The 21,013-nt window shown below is 36.4% G+C and overlaps 1 protein-coding gene across 5 annotated transcripts in view; it reads right to left on the bottom strand.

Annotated features, from left to right (window-relative positions):
• LOC102687815 (TLE family member 1, transcriptional corepressor) overlaps positions 1-21,013 on the bottom strand; it is a 47,810-nt gene that overhangs the window by 15,244 nt on the left and 11,553 nt on the right. For 2 of the 5 annotated variants that reach the window (XM_015368453.2, XM_015368441.2), the window contains 4 exons: positions 18,040-18,102; positions 14,398-14,502; positions 6,169-6,376; positions 4,888-4,904 (listed from right to left, as the gene is read on the bottom strand). In XM_015368453.2, coding sequence (XP_015223939.1) covers positions 4,888-4,904; positions 6,169-6,376; positions 14,398-14,502; positions 18,040-18,102 — 393 coding nt within the window. The remainder of the gene's footprint in view (positions 1-4,887; positions 4,905-6,168; positions 6,377-14,397; positions 14,503-18,039; positions 18,103-21,013) is intronic. The other 3 variants (XM_015368477.2, XM_015368461.2, XM_015368467.2) reach the window with 3 other exon arrangements.

Below are 21,013 nucleotides of genomic sequence, written 5' to 3' on the forward strand. Positions count from 1 at the left end.
ATCATGCATTTCCTCAGTATTTTCTCAAGGTTCATAAAAATAAGTGTGAAAAACCACAAACTGGTCTGCTTGTGCTTACCGAAGGGATTTAAAAAAAAATCAGCAAAAATCAGTACCACTAATTCCCTAAAGAACAGTAACTCATCAGGACATTCACTGTATCATTGTAGAAAAAGTATTAGTTAATGGAATCAGATTTATTGTTCAAGGCTTTTGAATTAATTCTTTCTGTGGGGATTAGCATCAAATCATTATGTAAAATAGATTTGAAAATGTTTGACAATGAAATGTGCATCAATATCCACAAAGACATTAATAAACAAGCAAATCGAGGGGATGAAGTAAAGGGCTGTCTCAGGCAGTGCTTTCATGTCAAGCCACACAGGGTAAATTATTTAAAAGATCTCACAAAATAAACCACTGACCCGCAAAATACAAGCAATTTTGATGTTTTTCAGGTCACATGATAATTTTACGCGTCTTAGATTCCCATCTCCCCTCCAGCTAAAGTATTAAAACATGTTACAATGAGTTCCTTTAAACACAGGATTAGCATATCCAAGGGGGCAATTTGTTCAGTGATGTGTTAAATACTAGGAACAATGCTGAATAATTTCTGTGAAAAAAAACCCTTTCACAAGGCTCCGCTAAACCCTCATTTGGAAAAAGAAAATTGTTGAAAACAAAAGATAAATCGGAGTACCAGAATATGCCTACACCATGTTTTTACAGTGCTGCTGCCATTTTGTTTACTGCTATAGCTAGCTGAGAAGAGGTAAACGCTTCAGCATTCACTTTAAGGAAAGTGGGGAAAGACAGACATTTTGAGAGCTATCTGATCTTCCCAGACTACAAATGCAACACTCATCCTGGGGAAATTAAGGGTTTTCAAGAGACATGGAGAGCAAGGGTAATCTTTTTCACTGGTCTTAAAGAAGGACGATGTTCAGTTCCTGTGGAGTAAAATAAAAACACAGAACACATCAAGCACAAGCACTTCAAATTTTCTCCTGTCAGCTCCTGTCTACTTCAGGGACAGCCCTTGCAGCCAAATACTAAGCTGTCTTTCATTTACGCCCAGTCAAGCTGAAGAAAGTGCCATGGGGCTCTTGCAAGCAAACGGACAAGACCCCAATGAAATTTAATCTAAAGTAACTCACAGCATAACCTTTACAACTGGTTGATGCCAGAGGCACATCAACCCAGGACACAACATTTCACATTAACTGTTTTATTTACAGGGCTTGAATACAATACTCGGAAAGAAAACATTTTTTTTTAGGATTCTGAAAGCACTTTCTTCCTGAAATGTGAAGGCTAAATTTATTTTTATTTCTGCACTTGAATGATATTCAGGTTAACTTGTACTTCAGTGAATTTTAAAAACTTTTACTGAACATCATGTTATCTTGTAGTAGTTCAATTAAAGCGATTATCGTCAATGACATTTCCACTGGCTGCCAACTGATTCATTTTTAATCATGGCTACCCTTTTCTCTATGTTGCTGACAACAGAGAACAGTTTTTTTTATCATAACAAGCACGGCTTCATGAAACGATTCCTCTTTTTTCAAAAGATAAGAAAAAAATGGATTTAATGTCAGTCTTACAGGGAGGTGAACTGGCTACATGTAACAAAGTTTAAATTCAGATCAAATTGAATTTCAATTAGATTGTTTATATCCCTGTGAACACATTCTCCAACCTTTTCGGGTACTATGGTATAATACTCTAGATTGGTATTTGTAAATATCATATTATTGACCAAAAAATCTTTGGAAAGGGAGCAACAAAGCAAATTTATCAAATATCCATTTCTTACATCACATTCAGCAAAGTAATTAGGAAGTGTTTTGACAAGTACTGTAGTGCTTTACAAACCTTGTTCTATAATGTAAAGCCTCTGCAAACAGGTTGGAGAACGAACGAACCTGTACCTTATGTTTCTAACCACTATTTACGGATTTACTTATTAGCTGCATTATTTTGTAATCATGCCAGTATGCTTTTAAAAAATACACAAGGGAGTGTTATGTTAACAACACTAGTATGAGGTCTGTTGGTCTATTTACAAACTGCAGTGATTTACTGTTTCACAGTGAACACATTTGAGCATATGCTAAAAACTAAAATCTGCAGATCTGAACACCTACAAAAGAGAAAAAAAAACAATTTCAAGTTGGGGAAAGCCTCTCTCAAAGAATGAAATATGTATATACTGCACCATTACTCTGACTGAGTCCACAGGTTTTTAAAAATAAAATAAACCAGTGCCACAAATGAGCAAAACATTCATGACTACAGAGCACGTGAACTGAAGTACTTCATGTAGATATGACTGTTATTCAGATAGGTGTCCTAAGCTTTGTTTCCAGGTGTCCCTTGGAGAACAATATTTTTTTCAAAGCGATACATGCTTGTCTGAGAAAAACACTGGGAGATCCTCAGACCTCATTTATCTTGAATAGTCAGATCCAGGCATAATGCACTTTCTGCTCCAGTGAACTTGCACTGTTGACTAATAATGTGGAACACTGCACATTTAAACAATTAGATAATCATTAAGCCCTTGTAACAATGTGTTGATATAACACTGCACCTGTTGCAAATTAAGATACTCATGTACAGCACTTGACTGGGGATTTTTTAGGTCATATACATTTGATTATGATTTTGTTTTTTTAGTGACCAATAGATTTTACATTGCTTATTATTACATTACAAGTAGTTTCCAGTGGTATACGAGGAATGTCTTTGCAGGATATAGATATTTACTGCAGATTTAACAAATCGGTGGATCAAACCACATTAAAAAATTGAATTGACATTGTCATCAATGTTCTGAGAATCTTGACGTTCAAGTCTTTGAAGATGTGTGGAGTAATGAATTCCTAATATACTGCATATGCTACATCTCTTTTGAGCTACAGAGAAAGGCCTACATTTACCCCACATGTACACAAGGGGGTTCAGTGAGAAGTGCAACAAGAAGCTCCCATTTAATCTTAACATGCTATAGTAAAACTAAAACAAATGGTTCCACAGTCACGAAGCAAGAATAAAAATCATTGAAACTTCTGACATCAATATCCAGTGCGATTACTACCATGTAAACTTCAGAGGTTGCTTTGGGAATTCCATGTGAAGAGCTCCTTTAAAGTACATCTCTCCAACAGTGCATTTCAAAACTAAGTGCCTTTGGTGGGTGGGGACAAGCAAAGTGAGGGGGTTGTTAAAATAAATACATCTGCTTTGAAATAAGCAAATTAAATGGCTTCAGAAACAAAGTGTTATCAGCATTTAGCTGCTAAATACTTGCAAATCCTGGCTGGCTGTCCTTTTCCTCCAAGACATGACCTTTCACTGTCCCCCCCCCTCTTTGCCCCAATTTTATGACACAATAGAGCTGAACTCCACATTAACCCACAAATGTTTATGATAAGCGTAACATGGTTGAGGGCATTTGCATTTCAAAGATCTGTTTGCTATGAAAACAGTAGGTGAGACAAATGAATAGGTGACAGATGTTGTCACTAAACTCTCTGGAGATAAACATGGGCATCAAGACTATTGTAAACTATCCCCTACTTAAAGAAAAAAAAATAAATCAATATGTAAGAGATTTACTTACATAGATACAAAAATACTACTCAGTTTTACCTAGAGACCAACTTAGTGATCAGATTCCTTTAATGACTGCTTGCTATTTTCTAAATCTTGTGCTTGCTGTTCTATTTAACTTGATGAAATGTGTTCTCAAAACATTTTTCAGCTAAATACAGAGCAGCTGTACCGCTAAATATTACACCAAGAAGGGCAATTGTACTCACAGGCACCTAATATAATGTCCCCTTTATTTTTGACCATCAGAAAATTTGGGGGATGCTTATAAATCCTTCTTGTGACAAAGCATTCGGATCTTTCATTTTTTTAAAGCATATTCACTTTACCTGTATTTTTCTCAGTTCAGCCTAAAGAACTACTACCACTTGAACCAAGTGGATATTTCCTTTCAATTGAAAGCTGCAACTTTCAGAATTTTGAACCATGACTAAAGTTTTGTGAAAGTCTTGGACCTACTACTGTTTAACAAGGAGCCTGAAAGAGGGTAGATGACTGTACATAAAGTTACAGTAACTTCAAGGAAGGAGATTAAATAATGATTCTGTATTGTTGCAAGAGACATCAATGTTTTGCCTAATCAAAGTGCAAACCAGATCAGGAAGAGAAAGATTCCACAGAAAATGTAAGAAACCCATCAACACTATATTTAAATTAAAAATGCATCACATATTAACTTGCCTATGTCAAAAGGAAGTTAAAAATCAACACAAAAGAGCAAAATCAAGAACTAGCAGCTGTTAACTGTAACCAGTTTATTTTTCATATACCATTGCTACCTAAACCACTAAGATACAAACATAACGCAACATGTTACTGGAACACCTGGACTAGTGGAACATCCCAATACTGGAAATTCTGATTAGGATCGTTAACACAGGCGCAATTATTAATGTTCAGGTCTAGATTAATGTAAACAAAAGCACTGTTCATAGTGGTTTAGTGTAGAACACTTACCAGTTTTCATTACCATCCCCATTTACCTATTACAAATCAAAACTTCTGTTCCACTGTGTGCTTTAACGTCTGGACGATATATATGCTCAAGAATATCTGGATGATATACAATTTGCAATAATTTTTATCTAGCAGTAAAATGCTAGACAAAACCTTTTCCTTTCCAAGTGAGAAAACTAAGTGATGTTATCATGCACATTTCGATTTAATTAAAAACAAAAATATATTTTTGAGGTTTCTTAAAGAAACTACTTGCTGTTGCCAAATAGGTTCATTAAAATTAGTTAGCAGTAAAGCAAATGTACTTACTGTGCTTGGTTCTCTCTCTGTTTCCGCAGTTACCAAGAAATGCACAAACATGGCCGATCAGTAACAAGGTGCAAAAACAGAAATGAAAACAAAGAAAAAAAGAAATTAGAAAAACACAGGCGAATTCAAGTTTTTAAGCAGATTTTATTAACAGAAATCATTGCACATTCCTAATACAGCAATTTCCTGAAAATTTTACACTTATTTAGTAACAATATAGTTACAGTCTCTCAAACTAACCCTTGCCCCTTTGCAGCAATAGCTGAATAAATTATTGTTTAATCTGTTTCAAAATAAAGTAAGTGCAACAGCATGTCAATTATTGCAGGAAAGACGTTCATGATGTAGGATAACTGAGCACTTGGCATGGATCGAATAACCTGTTGGCATTATACACAGATGTTTGTATACTACTGCGACATATTTAGCAATCTTTCCATTATGATAACTTGTACATAGACCACAGCCAAAGTATGAAAGAAAGGATGTAAAGGTAATTAACGACAGGTTACAAGTGAGGCCCTGTCCCTTTCAGAAACACTACCCACCATACGTCCAAGAAATAGATTACAATAGCCTTCCACTTGTAACATTACCATTGGTGTATATATTGTTCTATGATACAGTTTTCTGGTTAATGCATATGAAAAAATACAATTTAATCATTTGTAAAAAAAACATTAAAAACTTTAGCAGCCTGCCCTTTCACAAAAACTTCAAATACATAGCATAAACCACATATGATTCAGTCTTTGTAATTCTAAAACCTAATCAGTGGTTTACAATATGGACAAATAATCCATTGCCTTCAAAAACCAATTTTAACTTTTGGAAATAAGGCTTAAGATAAGGATTCTAGCATAGAGTGCAGACACTAAGGACAAACTTAAACGTGATCACTTTCAAGACTGACAAATTCCAAACATTTGGTAAAATACAGTAGCTGAAGACCGCTTCAAGAAAACTAATTCTTCTGAAATAGGGAATTTACAAACATTTAAAAAATATTAAAAATGGGACCTCAGCTCTTCAATGCAAACAAAACTTGCACTTAAACTTATAACAAAACATTATCACTCGCCATCGCTCGACTGAATGTCCCACTTATGCACTCACACAATGTACCCAATCACAACCCCCCCCAATCAAAAATGTCTCAGAAAAACTGGGTGTTTTTTTCCTTGCATCTTAACCCAAAAAAAGCCAGCACAAAGCGGATTAGAAAACAAGTGTGGTTGTTCATACTGAAATGGTCCTAATCGAGCTTGCCTGGCCTCTCACCTCTGTGGTGATCCGGGTCATGACTGTTTTTCTTGTCTTCCTTGACTGTTAGGTGAGGCTGCCCACCAAGGGCACTGGAGAGAGCCAGCAGACCCGCACTACCACCCAAGTGTGGCAGGCCTGGCGGATGTAGGCCTGAAGGGTGGGGGGTGAGGGGCACTGGGGGGCCATGTCCATGAGACAAGTGCTGGGCCTGGAGCTGCTGCTGCTGTGAGGATGCACACCGATCAGGCAGAGACAGGAGGGAGGAAAAAAAAAGAAAGAAAAAACAATAAGTGTATGAAGAAAACAAGTAATCAATCCGATATACTGCCATCCCCTCTAGCACATTGATGCTTAGGGTATGAACACTGTAATGCATGTGAATACACTTAAACAATGTTAAACGATTAATAATTAAACATTAATAATAACATAAGAGTTTCCCAAATGAACAGGTTCTACTATAAAGTGGTATGTTATCAGTTTTTATGCAAGATATACAATTCACTAAAATAAGCAAGTAATTCATACTGAATCAAAATTAAAATGCACTTTAAATTACATTTCCTGAAATATATTACACAAAACAAGATATATGATTTTACATAGTCTCACTTCATAATTCATTTATTTTTTTATACTAAACCCAGAACCTATCACTACTTGAATTTCAGACATAACTAATCAAGCAGGCATGGCTGTGCGCTTGTTCACAGCAAACACAAATTTACAATGGATAGACTTGCGATTACATTCTAGCTAGCTATGGAATTACTTAGAAAACAAAAGTGTGCAGAATATATAAAGGAATATTTTTAACTCCCTATATTTTTCCCTCTTCATGCTGGTCACAGCCAAATACCACCTACCAAAAAGCAAAGAAACCAAACATCCAACAGTAGCATTTAAGTACCTGTTAGACAGTGAGAAACTGAATCATATGAGCAAATTCTCTTAGAAACTTTGCTAAGGTGTTGCACAAACAAGAATGAAAATCTTTGGAAATAATTTAGAGCTAGTAAAAAAACATTCCTACAAATACTTAGGCATTCAAGATTTAAATTTAGTCTGAGATGAAAGACAAAAGCACTTGAAAGTGATTTTAATCAGCTGATTTTAAAACTGGAAGCACAAAGCACATGTTCGGTGTATAATCTGGTCTAAACTTGCTGAAATCTCCTGCGCTAAAGATTAAGCCAATTAGACCAATATCATAAAAATGTTACGTAATGTAGTAGTATTTATTATTTTCCTGTCAAACCAAGATTATCAGAAACTGCAACTAAAGCCTTTTAAATGTTCTAAACAAAGTATTTCCATTTTGCCGAAATCAGACTCAATTTAATTGTGGTGTACTCAGCACCTTTCTTTTAAAACTTTTTTCAGTATTTATTTATAAATTTTCCCTTCAAAATGTTTGACACCAATGGATATCACTAAAACATAAAACACATTAAAATGTTAAATTGCCAGGTATGATCAAAGGCTTTTGTCAACAAGGTTGTCTTTATAGTCCTAGGCTTAAAACCAACAGAGTGCTCCGACAGTCTGAATTAAGGTACACCTTTGGCTATTTCACACATCACTTAATGGCATGCGACAGGCTGTATTATATTCTAATACTACAGGTGCTACTTATTACAGTACACAGGTCTACCCCCTAACATGCACAAATCACTTAAGGTAGTTGCAACTCCTTATATTTATACACATCAGGAATCGAAACAGACTGGCACTCTACTCATGCACTTTTTTAGAAAAAACACACAGGGATGTTGGATAATGATTTAATGCTTGTGGTATTTTGATTAATCAGTTGACGTAATGACTGATCACAAACAAACTCAATGACTGGAGTGACTCTCCGTAGAATGCAAGGACTAGACATAGGTGGTGATATAACCTGTTTAGGGATTTTCTTAAGGCTTGACAAGAAAGAACAAAAAATAACCAACAGGCCCTACTTATCAGAATAGCAACACCTTTGTGACACTGGTATGCTAGAGCCATGTTTCTTTGAGGAAACAAACTAAGATAAAGAGGGGAAAAAAGTGTTAAACACTATCCACTTTAAACCATACACTTACAAAAAGACATTTTAAAACATTTCAAGATTTCCCAAGACAGCTACTCAGCTAGAGGTGTAAGAAAATCAGACTTGAGGGTACCTGGGTCACTCTCCAGCTCTATTAACCTTCATGGAACACCTCTATCCAAGGTCTTTTTATATTTTAAGAGAATTGTAATAATGCTTCGGTCAACTGAGCATGTCCATTGGCCCTTAATTAAAAACTAGACACCTGCCATAAGAACAGTGTGGAACAAACCAAGTAACAGGTCTGCCCCACGAGCAATTACTATCATTGCTCAAAGAGCAAGAGCTGGGTCCGGTTTCTTTTAAAAACCCAGCAATGCATAAAGCAGAGCCTGCTCTATGGCAGCAATTAACCACAGCTCTGATAAAAATAGTTCCAAGTGGGCAGAGCTGTTTATAACAAGAGATGCTCAGCACAGGCAAAGACTAGGCACTTGTTTTTTCAGCTAACATACTTCTGGGGGTACTTAAGAAAGACAACCTACCATTATAAAAGTATTTAAATTACCAAGCATTGTCGGAGGAGCCTGTAAAATACTTCAGCATTGAGATACTGGATAATATCATATACAGTGCGGAGGTAAAATCCATTGTATATTTTAAGCAGAACTTATAAATTACTTTATCAGTTTTCTTGCAATGCTTTACATTTTATATTGTACATCAATACTGTGATGTAGGTATGATGGGAAAGATATCCTGTTAATCCTTATCTTTACTTTTAGTAGTAATGCAGCAAAAATGAAAACAGTCTATTAGAAACATTCACATTCACTTTTAGCCAAACTAAAAGCATAACCACTGTGGCAAAGAAATAAATTCAATTTTTAAAACATCACTTTATATTCAAGAAATACTTTCATTTAAATCATTTGATTCTTGCAGCTCAAAGCAGGCAATTTTCCTTTGGCTTTCACTGACATTCTGCATCTCATGTTCACGTCTGGTAAGAGTATTGATATTACTAACAAAGGTAGAGATAAGGGGGCACTTCTCATGAGGCAACCAGATGGGATGTTCAGGGCTCCTCACAGAGGGATCAGACCGGAAAACAATATTCTGAAAAATCAATGTTTAAGTCATTTTTTTATCATTTTGAACCTGGTCTGTGCTCCTGAATTTAAGACATGGATTTTGTCTTGCCAGCTCCTTTCCAAAATGCTCTGCAGATTATCATTGTGAGTCACAGTAACTCACATACCATACAGTACATGATACATGAAATTCCCCAAGTTACAAAAGCCAGCACTGGATTTCCCCAACTATAACAGATAAGAAAAGCAATTCTGTTATTAGTTATGTGCGTGTACTATATACATTTGGCTGGAGTTTTCCTTGACTCTTTCCATGACTTCCTTTTTATCTTGTGATTCAGGTTACGTCAAATTAAGTCCTGTCTGTTGATGTGCTGGACACCAGGTGAATAGATGCATTCATTCAATGAATTAAAATAAACTGCAATTAAAAAGTTTTTAATTATTCTTTATGCTTTTTAATTGCATAAATTTACTGATTTGCATCAATATCTTCATATTATCAGATTAGAAATTATGCTGGACATCTAAGTAATGACTGCATGTCTAGGGATGCATGAAGGATTAATGATTGACCTACAGTGAGAAGCCCTGAAGAGCACATGATCAAGAAACTCCAGGGCCTATACATTACATTTGTATACACAAGCTTACACGTGCGGAAACTCCACAGAGGTACAGGTCAGTTGAGGTTGTTCAATCGCAAGCATATGGAAACAATTGATCATACCTTTCTGACACATACACTGACAAGACTTTTCCCCTACTTAGGAGATCTTTCATGCTGCAAATAGCTGTCTAAACCATCAAACATCTACGTCTGCTCTTGGCTTAAATGCTGCTGTGGTTTAAGAGCATGTCCCCTCATTGTTCTTACCAATGGGTCAGATCCCAGAACAATACTGACAGCTGCTATCAAACTGGGCAGAGTTTACTGCAGCCCTGGCTGCTGCTAGGAGGAGCAGACAGGCTCCTGCAGCCTCCTCCCCTGGGGAGACAGGTTGACACATTGCATGTGCAATGAGGGAGACTAAAGGTCTAGTGAATTGTCAACCCGATTTTACACCGCTTCATTTTGTCAGGATGCACACAATCCCTTTCAAGTAAAATCAAGCATGTGCCAGAGCATGAAACCCATTGTACTCTAAAACATAATTATGGAGCACTTAAGCCTGGAAGTGCATGGTTGGAGAGATTTAAAATAAAAAGTTAGACTCCCTTAGTATCAATTGGAAATCAAGCAAGTCAAGGAAATCAGCTTCAAGGATTTACATGTTCCACAACCTAATGTGCATAAACGTAAATCAACATTTTCATGATTCATTATTTGCTTTTGGTGTGAAAGCAAATGAAAGGATCTTAAGGTGATTGTACATCATCCATTCATGTTCATAATTCAAGGCTAATTTTCAAATAGGATAAAATGAACTGGGATTTTAAGGAAAGTAATTGAGCAGTCTGAATTTAAGATTAAGTGGGAGGCACCATTTTGCCTGTAAGGGTACTTCAACAATCTGCATTTAACCTTTAGGCACAGAAATAATAAAAAGCACATGAAAAGTCCATTGCCCGTTTTTCCCTTCTCCTTAAAACAAAATGGCCCATCATTTGTATTCGCTGTTTTTTGCATGAGAATGGCCGTAGTTACCGTTGACTGATCCTTTCATACCAGAACCTTTTACCAGCACTTGAACCCAAATTTTTTTTTCCAAAAAATTTCAATGAACCCAAAGAGTAGCAATACAAATCTGATAGACAAGGGGGGTGGGAGCACAATTTGAGAAGGGAGGCACACAAAAGGGCTGTATGTTTATGCAAGGCTAAGCTGTCAAGTATTATAAAGCGGCATGAATAAAATTTAAGCTGAAAATCCACTGAAGCTCACCGGTTCAGGGAGAAAAAGCTATTAAAAGGAAGTGAAGGTCACCCTCCCAGTTTATTTCACCTAATTGACTGCCAATAGCTTACCACAGGCAAATTGACTGCAGAGCTGCAATTGAGAAACTGATGAAAGGAAAGTTTTCAAGCTGAGGCCAATTCTTTTATCAGCACTAATCCCCTGCACTTATTCCTCCTCCCCCTTCACCCAAAAGAATAAGAAAAAAAAATAAAATAAAACCCATCTCCAGTAGGGATGTAGTTTTAAGCACAGATGGATTAACTGGTTCCATTGTCTATGCACGTCACTGGTCTGTGCCAGCATTAATCCGTACAGCAGCATGTCTAATTATCATCACAAAGTGTCTGAGAAAACTATAAAGACCAGCAGGGCATCTTCTCACAAGCAATTAACATAAATTGATAAATGAGTAATTTGAATCTGCTCAAGCTGCTAATGCTGGAATATTTTTAATGTCTATTTCTCGTGTCCCAGCTAATTCTCTTTCCAACCTTGAGCAACCGAAAACGTTGGGAATTTTTCTGAATCTGAAGACAAACAGCAGCCTATTGGATGGCAGGTCTGCACGCTTCATTAAACTCATTTGAAATGCAAAAATAGAGTGACTGATGGCTAGTCAGTTCAACAAGGAAGCAAACAATCTCCTGCATTTAGCAGCAAAATGGTTAAAAGGAGTGAAAAGAGGCAATTAGGAGGCATCCTCTTTTGAGTAAAATGTAAATAGCCCCCTCCCAAGCTTTCTGCAAAGAGAATGCAATTTCAGAAAACATTTCAGAGCATTAAACATAATTTAATAAAACAAGAATTATACCAAGGTCTGTCAACCAAGAAACAAGGCTACTTACATTTCATGACCATAGACCTGCCCCCCCCCTCCAAAACACACATATATATTCTCTTTGTATAGTTGCTCAAAGTGAACGCTATTTTGGGAAAAAAAAGATCAAACTATTTACATAAAGGACTCTTTATAATGTTATTTTTTCACACCATATCTTGTGCCCAGCAAATTGTTTTTGTCTTCAACTCAAAGAGGAAATTAAACTATACATGTAATTTAAATTACATAATAAAAATGTGTTATGGAACATCTCCAATGCCACGCTGCCAACCTCAAAAACCAGCCTTTTCAGTGTAGCCTCCTGAAGCATAAAAGACGCCTTTCTCCAGAACCAAAGAATAATCCATTGCACTAGTATCGTGCCCACTGCCCACTCATGTCTTTGGTCAACAGCATACCACACAAAGAACTTTCATAAATTATAATCTCAATGTTACTGTAGGTTGTATAACAATCTTTAGGGAACAGGTGCTTAAAATATGAGTAAACAGGATTAATAAATAAGACCATAGGAGCTCATTTAGATGGCATAATAAAAAGTATGATTGTTGCGGCTTAGAAATTTTCAAAAATGTAACTTCGTAACGGCATAATGTTAACTTTATCAAAATAAAAAAAGTTCCTGAATAATTCAGTGAAACAACATTTTAAAGACTCCATACCTTAAAATAGTGTATTTTATACCAAGTGAAGGTACTATTACCAATTACACTGAAATTAAAAACAAAATAATTCCTTTAACAGAAACTAAGAACCCTTTCAATACCATTATAGACAACCACCCGTATTTGGCCAACATCTTACAGGTATAGTAGAGTTGACAGAGCAGAGTCTTTCCAAGCACTGATGCAATTTCTCACTTCTTCACCTGATCCACAGTAGAAATCGGTTTGCCAACTTAACATCTACTGATTAAGATTTCATATGGACACTTCCCTTTTTGGATTTTGGAATTGCTCATTAAGAAGATTTATTTCTCTTAAAATTGAGACTCAGCCCAAACAGCATTTAAAAGAATATTGTTCATATAATGACAATGTGTATTCTTCAAATGTTGTTAGTCATCTGGTAGCTTCACAACCCTTCAGAAAGTTTATATAAAATTCTGGATATCACCTTAACTAAAAATAAAGGTTAAAAGGGTACAAGACACTGAGACTAAAAACAGTACCATGTCAGATAATATCCAGAGATTTAAAGTCTATTAATGGCTTATTAAAAATCCATAAGACATCAACGTTTTTACTTTGATGCCCATTACCTAGTTCAAGGTTAACAGGTTATCCCACAAGGAACAAGATATAGGAAAGTTTTATCCATATGTATTGTCAGAATAGTGGCTGGGAAGTCTAATTTGCACCTAAGGGCAACAACTGTGAATCTTCAAAAAAAACTTTGGCCATTAGAGTGTTTTTTCAAAACTGCAATACAAGATTCAGCTAATGAATTTGAGGTCTGTAGCCGAGTTTATGGCAACATGAGTCATGAATTATTCCAAAACTGCAACTACCTCCCATGTCAAATGAGACCATGAGATGCGTCTGAATGTTCAAGACTGGTCACCCCAATCTCCAAACCAACAATCCAAAAGAACATGACATGAACTAAGGAAAGCACAGTACAAGCACAAGTTCCAGGGAAAGCCATCTCTATGTTATCAAAGCCATAGAAGAAGCAGCTGATTGAAGAGTTAAGCTGTTAACAACTTTGAAGTTTGGGCATTTAGATGTAATTATTTGGGATAAATTCATTTTGTGCAAAACTGATAGTCTTGCACCTTTTTGTGTTTTTAATGAATGCAACAAAACCCGAGCATACTGGATTTTTTTTTATGATGGAGCATTTCAGTTACATAGCATCAAAAACATGCAAAGAACTGGAAGCTACTGTGCATATTTCTACAAACTTACACACGAAAGTTGGCTGTACAGCACTTAAAGATACAGGAGCCAATATTGGATTTAAAAATGAGACATTGCCACCTAACAATCCATGAAACTGCTTGTTTTGCACTGTGGTGTTTCAAGCTGAAAGTGATTGCACACAGACGTTTTAGTACCACTACAGACATCATAATGGGCGTAATACATTAGGGTGCACCTGATGTCTTTTGTGGCTTAGGGGGAAGCACTGAGAGAACTTATTGAGATGGACAGTGTGGCTTTATGGAGATGTTTGGAAGCATACTACTATTGTATAATGCTAAAATGTACTCAGCTGTGGTATAGCTATGCGTTATTCTGTTTCACAGTGTATTTCACCTTAAACAGGTACAGTGCCGCAGGTGTCCTCAGAAGAATTCACAGGGCAGTTTCACAGTCCCCCACACCCCCTGACCCACAACCCCAAGCAGTAAGTAATAGAAAGGTATACACACTGTAGGAGGGAGACCTGGAAGGCCACGTACCCCGATGATAGCATTCAGTTCTGCCATGGTAACTTGTTTAGCTCTTTCCACTGCCTGTGCAACCTGCTGTTGGTGCTAGGTGAATAAAAACAGAAAAACAAATTGTGAATGGGGAGCTAGAAACTAATTTTGTAACATGTACACAAAGTAAAACACCCACGTATATGTTTTGTAGAGTGAAAAAACATAAATAAGATGCAGAAGTTAAAATTACATTCCAACAGTAAAAAGAGGTTGTACATTAACATTTTACAAATCTTAATCACCGTAATAAGGTCATTCAGACAAATGGATCCACATATAATTTGTTTAATAGTAAGCATAAAAAATACTCAATAAATTCCGACTTTATGATCCAGAAACTGACTATACTGCATGGCAGGTTTTGAAACCGATATAGTATTGAGTGGACTTGGGTAAATTCATTATGCTGATTAAGAACTGATTCACTGATGGCCTCTTGCAAAAACTGCAAAAGCCACAGGGTAGTCATGTGTGACCACCACTGAGAGCAATACCAGCTGCACTTGTGTAACACATGCTCTGCATTGAGCTTGCAGACAGTTGCCGGCTTCCCCTCTAGATGCCATGTCGTGCTCGCTGTGTGGCTCTGAAGCAGGATGTGCTTGGGAGCGGTTGTGGCCAAGTCCCAGTGGGATTAAGCTGCACCTCATGTTTTTGCTTGAATTACCTATATCTTCAGATGGTGCACTGTTCTCTGTGGAATCAACATTACAGTTTATGTCAAGTTAGTTTCTGAAACCTTATTCATCAAAGGTTTTTGTGCACCTCTCACAAGTTTTCCTTCCTGGTTACATCTGTTCCCTTGTACTTACATTTCATATTGTACTTGTAAAAAAAATATGAACATTTCTATCTTTTGTTGCCTTTGTGTAAAGACCAATTCAGAATTCAAAGAAATTACTTTTCATATAGTCCTCTAACTTTGGAAATAGTCTGGTGCTGTATGTTAGACTAGCGGCATCAGACATTTGCACCTACGGTTGGGGAAAAAAAAAAATTTAACAGTTGGTATATGTACAATACTAACCAGGAATGTGGAAAGTGAACCTGATATTTTGTTAGCAAGACATCTATAACTATCATTTTGTTTTTATTTATTGGGGGTCTGAATACATCTGGAAGGCACTGCATATATTATATGTATATATATACACACACACATTAAATACAGTATATGCAAATGGTCAATACCTGCCCAAGTAATAGGTTTATTCCATGCTGAAAAAAAGAAAAAAAACACAACGTTTCGGCCGTGGAGCCTTCTTCAGGTGAGGTGAAGAAGTGTCACTTCAGGTGACACCTGAAGACGGCTCCAAGGCCGAAACATTGTGTTCTTTCTTATTTTTTTTCCAGCATGGAATAAACCTATTACTTGTTCCTTTGCAGCCTACGCATGCTGACGCAGCTACCCACCTCAAGTATATACAAGACAAGGCTGTAGATAAAAATATTAACACGAAACACGAAAATTAAATATTTTAAGTAACTGCTTAAATCGGTAACCTCCACAGGGTATAGAAATACAACAGCGTGTAATGTTCTGCATTTGGTAATTTTTTGTCCATACATCACAAGACATAAATTGTGGACTTTTTTTCTTGCAGTTTTTGGAAAATTTGAAATGTCCTTCTAATCTGCGTTTCCAGCAGAAGTGTAACATGATTATAAACACTGCACACAAAGGATTGCAGTCCATATGGAGAATCAGTTATCTAAAAACACCTTTTTGTGCACAAAAAGCAATCTTTCAGCACCCAGAATGAATGGCAGCAAGGCTACCAACTTGTAGCCCAACCTGGTCATGTACTGTTAGATCTCAGAAGCTAAGTAAGGCTGGGGCTGGCTAATGCTGGGTGGAGAGACTTTCTGGTCTGTAGTGGGACAACAGATGGAGCAACCATTATTCACATCACCCAGGTGGGTGCTGCACTTCAATGGTACAGGGTGGACTCACTCCTATACAAAGCGCTTTATGGTACTTTAGAATGAAAAGCTCTATATAAAATGCAAGGAATTATTAAGGTGTTGACTAATTTGTTTCCATGATTTTCAAGGACAAGGGGAAATTTAATTATTTCCATTATTTCACAGTAAGTCCATGTATAGCGCTTTGAAACCTGTTTTTCGGTACTGTGCTCTTTAAGAAAAAAAGAAATCGAAATAAAACAAAAAAAATCCATAAAATGGTTGAAATAACTGAGAACTCATGGATTTCATTTCTGTGTAAAGCACTAAGCTAATGACATTGAGTGGAGCTTTAAAAAGGTGTGTAGATCAGAATAAGTACTATTACCAATAATCCAATGACATGCTCAATATAATATATTAATAAGTCAAACAAGTCTTTTATAGGGAAGTCATCTCTATTAAGACAATGTTATAATGGCCTGTTTGGGATTTTAGAGCACTTAGAGCTTCTCCAAAATACAATCTCAGCATAAGAGGCATGTTACAGGCTGCAGCAACCCTATACAATAAACCAGCCAATACAGTTCAGCACAAATCAAGACAGAAAAACTGTAAAATATATTGTTACTTTCCAAGGGGTGTTAAATCAACTAAAAATTTTAAAAAAAATCATTCATAGACAAGCAACAGCCTGGAAGTCTTTCAGATAATTGGCCAATTTCTGTATCAATGACAATGCACACAACACCATGAGCACATGACCACTGATACAACACAGCAATTAGTGTTGACAGAGACTAACATAATTCTCTGTGTTATTCATTTTCAGAAGGTTTTCATTGCAATAATGTTTATTGAAATGAAATAAAAGACTCGGATATTTACTGTACGATCTAAAAATTGTAAAGTTGTGAACCTCTCAAAAAGCAATGTTGCAAATGTATGGATTCCATATTCATTGTTTGTCCCAACATGCAACCCAAAAAAAACATCCAGCCATTTCTTAGTCTCTCAGATTATCCCCCTCCTGCAACTCTTGACTGGCACCAGGATGATCAGAAAGACATGCAAGAGTCACAGTCCAATATGTATTTGTGCCTTTGCCTCTTTGTTCAACCTTTTATTCTGCTATAAATTAAAAGGAAGCCAAACTTTACATAGGGTTAATTAAGGAACAAGTAAAAGTTTTTTCCATTCTGAAAGAAGCACAACATTGTGCTGTGGAGCCTTCTTTGGGTGTGAAGGCGGTGGAAGACTTTTACTTTTTCCTTTGTAGCGGACACAAATACCCACCTGAACTACTATAGTGTTAATTAGGAGACTTTCATAAAGCATGTTATGATCGTGCAATATTACTCATGTGTTAGGGGTTACAGATGAATGGATTTTCAGTCTGTTTTATGTAATGCTGACTAAACACTGAAGAAAATGGCTGTGAAATATTCCTTAAAAATAGTATTTGTTCAAGCATTATAAAACAAAGATTAAATCTGAGGTTCATCTGTCATCTTGGTGTTTATGATCTACCACCCGTTCCTCCAGACTAATCAACAAGACATTTCAAGCTGCGGGAAGAACAGATCTTTCTCTGACATATGCCTTGCCAAAAATAACATTTCAAAAGCAGACAATTTGAAAACAGAAAAGGCAAGTGAACTTTAGCTGAGCTGGTTTACTTACTTCCTGAGACAAAAATGGGATCACTTGTGCACAAATTGTATTCAGCCTCTTAGCGATCTCAGTCTGTAGGGAAAAAAAACACCAGGGTTTAAAAATATAAAACAACAGTTGAGAGTTATGTAATATTACATTTGCATCTATTATCCAAATTTAAGTCGATAAAAAAACTGTTGTGAACTTGCCATATGTATTCACAACTACCGTATAGCTGAAAATGGTAAATATTAAAAGCATTTTCCCATTCAAAACTTGAATGACAATTAAAAACAAGACTTACTTATGTATTATAATACACAAGTAAAAATGTTTTCGGCAATTTGTTTTTTTTATTGGAAACCAAAAACCTTTGAAATTGGTACCAGCACCCATGTCAAAGAGGTACAGAAAGGTACTCCCTATGATCTTAATTAGATAAAAAACAATTTAGATGAACAGAATGGGCTCCACTAAAAACCACGGATACTAAATCAATATTGTCAGCTGAATTAAAGCAGTATGTGATCATACTTTTCTATATAATTTGCAAATTCAAGCTCAAATTTATTCTCCATGCTAAAAAAAAAATAGCAAGCATTTATTTCTATTTTCCCATAGCCATGGTAAAAGCAGTAAGTCAACTGACCCATCCAAGAAAAAGCAGATTGTTTGTGGCTATATTTTTTCAATGCTTATTAAAATCCTCCAAGAGTTACACTCCAAAAGCATCTGCATTGAAGGCTAGCAGCTTCCATCTGTGTGAACAGCCATCGTGTACTGATTAATGGACTTCAAGTATTTTGCATTTAAAACAATGAAAGGAAAAAAGATAAACTAGGATTGAAAGCTGCTTGGCTAGCCCTGGCTACACTAATTGAGCTTTCTCTTTAGCTCTCTGGCAAGGCAGATTGTGGGCCATGTCTCCAGGAGAAAGCTCTTGTATCTGTCTGGCAGCTCTTAGCTGAGCATCTCAAGTGCCCTTAATTGTTTATGTTCCTAATGCAGAGCCTCTTGAACGTTTGCATTCATTTTTAATAGCAGGCTTAAGAGCAAGGCCTATCAAAGAATGACAAAGCAATTCCATTCATCAGCTCCTGCTACAGCGATGATGGCCTTTTGATTTATTTGCAAATGACAAGCTTGGCGGGCCCCTCACTTAAGTGCTTTCCTCCCTTTTGAAGCATCATTAAAATTAACATGAAGGAATTCTCCTGCATTTTGCATGATTAAGTAGTCTGCGTGAAGCTTACCTCTTTATTTTTTAGCTCACTTTTTAATTTTTTACTAATTAGAGGCTGAATGCTTTGATCAAGTAACAACACCATAAAACTGTGAAATATTAATTTCTCATTTTCACTGACAAATTGAAAGAACCAGGCCCCATCCATGCCTCGTTTCTACTGCGCTGCTATCTAAAAAGGAACATCAAAGCTTAAGCCAATTTCTCCAGTACAGCACTGTATTCCACATCCATCAAATACATATTTCTAGTAAAACTGAAACTAAAATGTTATAAAGGTATAAGTTTCATGCGTTATTAAAGACCTAAAGCTATGATAGATTTGAAGGTTTACATATGTACAGCAGCATTATTGAAAGATAATAACACTTTACATCAAGTAATGTTTTTAATGAATAGAACATTAATAAGAAGGTGCTTTAAACATACTTTCTTGCCAAAGCACATGGTTTCAGCAAATTTGTCATACAGTCCCAAAACTCCTAAATATTGTCACCTGTAAGCATTCTTAACCATCAGGTATAACTGCAGCACAGACTTTCTTTACATTTACTGCAAACTGTCAACTGACAATTCATTAATGAGCACTTAATAAAGTCCAGCAACTTACAGCAATTGGATATCTACTATTTAAAGGATGGTTTCCTCCTTAGTGATGGCACTGAACTCAGCTTCAGATCTCAACATGGATAAGGCTCAAGAAAAATTAAGCAATGCTGCTTTGCACAGATTTCAGCAATTTTAACATTTGGATGTTGTCTCAATATTCAGCAGGTTACAAAAAGTAAAGGCTAGCTGGTGGTAATGGGTTCTACCATCACACATTTTACATATCACAGCATACCTGTTTTCAGTATGATCTCCTATATACAGTACAAGCTGACTAGATAGAGTAATATTTCTGAGCAGTCTTCAATGTAGTATGGATATCAAGTTTCAGTCTGCTGTGATTTCTGTTAGAGGGACATCTCCTCTTTAAACAACATTTTCCCCACTGCTAAAGATTTGCAGGAACATTAATAGCCTAAACTCAGTGAACTCTCTTAGTGGGCTTCAATATGGACAATGTCAGGGACTATCAGGATCATATTCAGTTTCTAAAACAAATGACATCCTATAAAAATCCTGATTAATCAGAATAATTAAGAATAATTTTCCCCCAAAAAAATATTAAAGCCTAGAATGTGGATTGTCAAGGGATTGCCCTTGACCAATAAAGAATGGCTATGTACAAGCTGACAAGCTACTGACAAGCTTCTTAGGGTGTGACCTGTTCTGGCTGTACACCATTGCTGTAGATCAGATAACCACATACCACATAACCCACCCCAGGCAAGCAGTCATAGACTGTATTATAGGTATCAGGAGGGAAATGGGAGAGTTCCCTTACTGGTGCTGCGAAAGTGACTCCAAGCAGTGGTTTAATGGGCCAGTTTGGTTCCCAAATGACATTAGAATTAGTATGGGACCTTTAAAACCTCTGAGGTTCACTTTAAAAGGCGTTAAAGATCTTAAAACTACGTAAAGGAAGATGTAAAAGGTTTATTTCATGCTGAAAAGAAGAAAAACAAGGTTTCGGCTGTGGAGCCTTCTTCAAGGTGAAACGTTGCATTTCTTTTCTTCTCTTTTCAGCATAGAATAAACTTTTACTTGTTCCTTTGCAGCCTACGCATGCTGACACAGCTACCTACAAGTATATAATTGGGACAGATTTATTTCATGAGGTCTAACTAAGATTAATTAAGAAATTTGAATTCT

This window comes from Lepisosteus oculatus, chromosome 3, assembly GCF_040954835.1.
Source record: "Lepisosteus oculatus isolate fLepOcu1 chromosome 3, fLepOcu1.hap2, whole genome shotgun sequence".
Taxonomy (NCBI): Eukaryota; Metazoa; Chordata; class Actinopteri; order Semionotiformes; family Lepisosteidae; genus Lepisosteus; species Lepisosteus oculatus.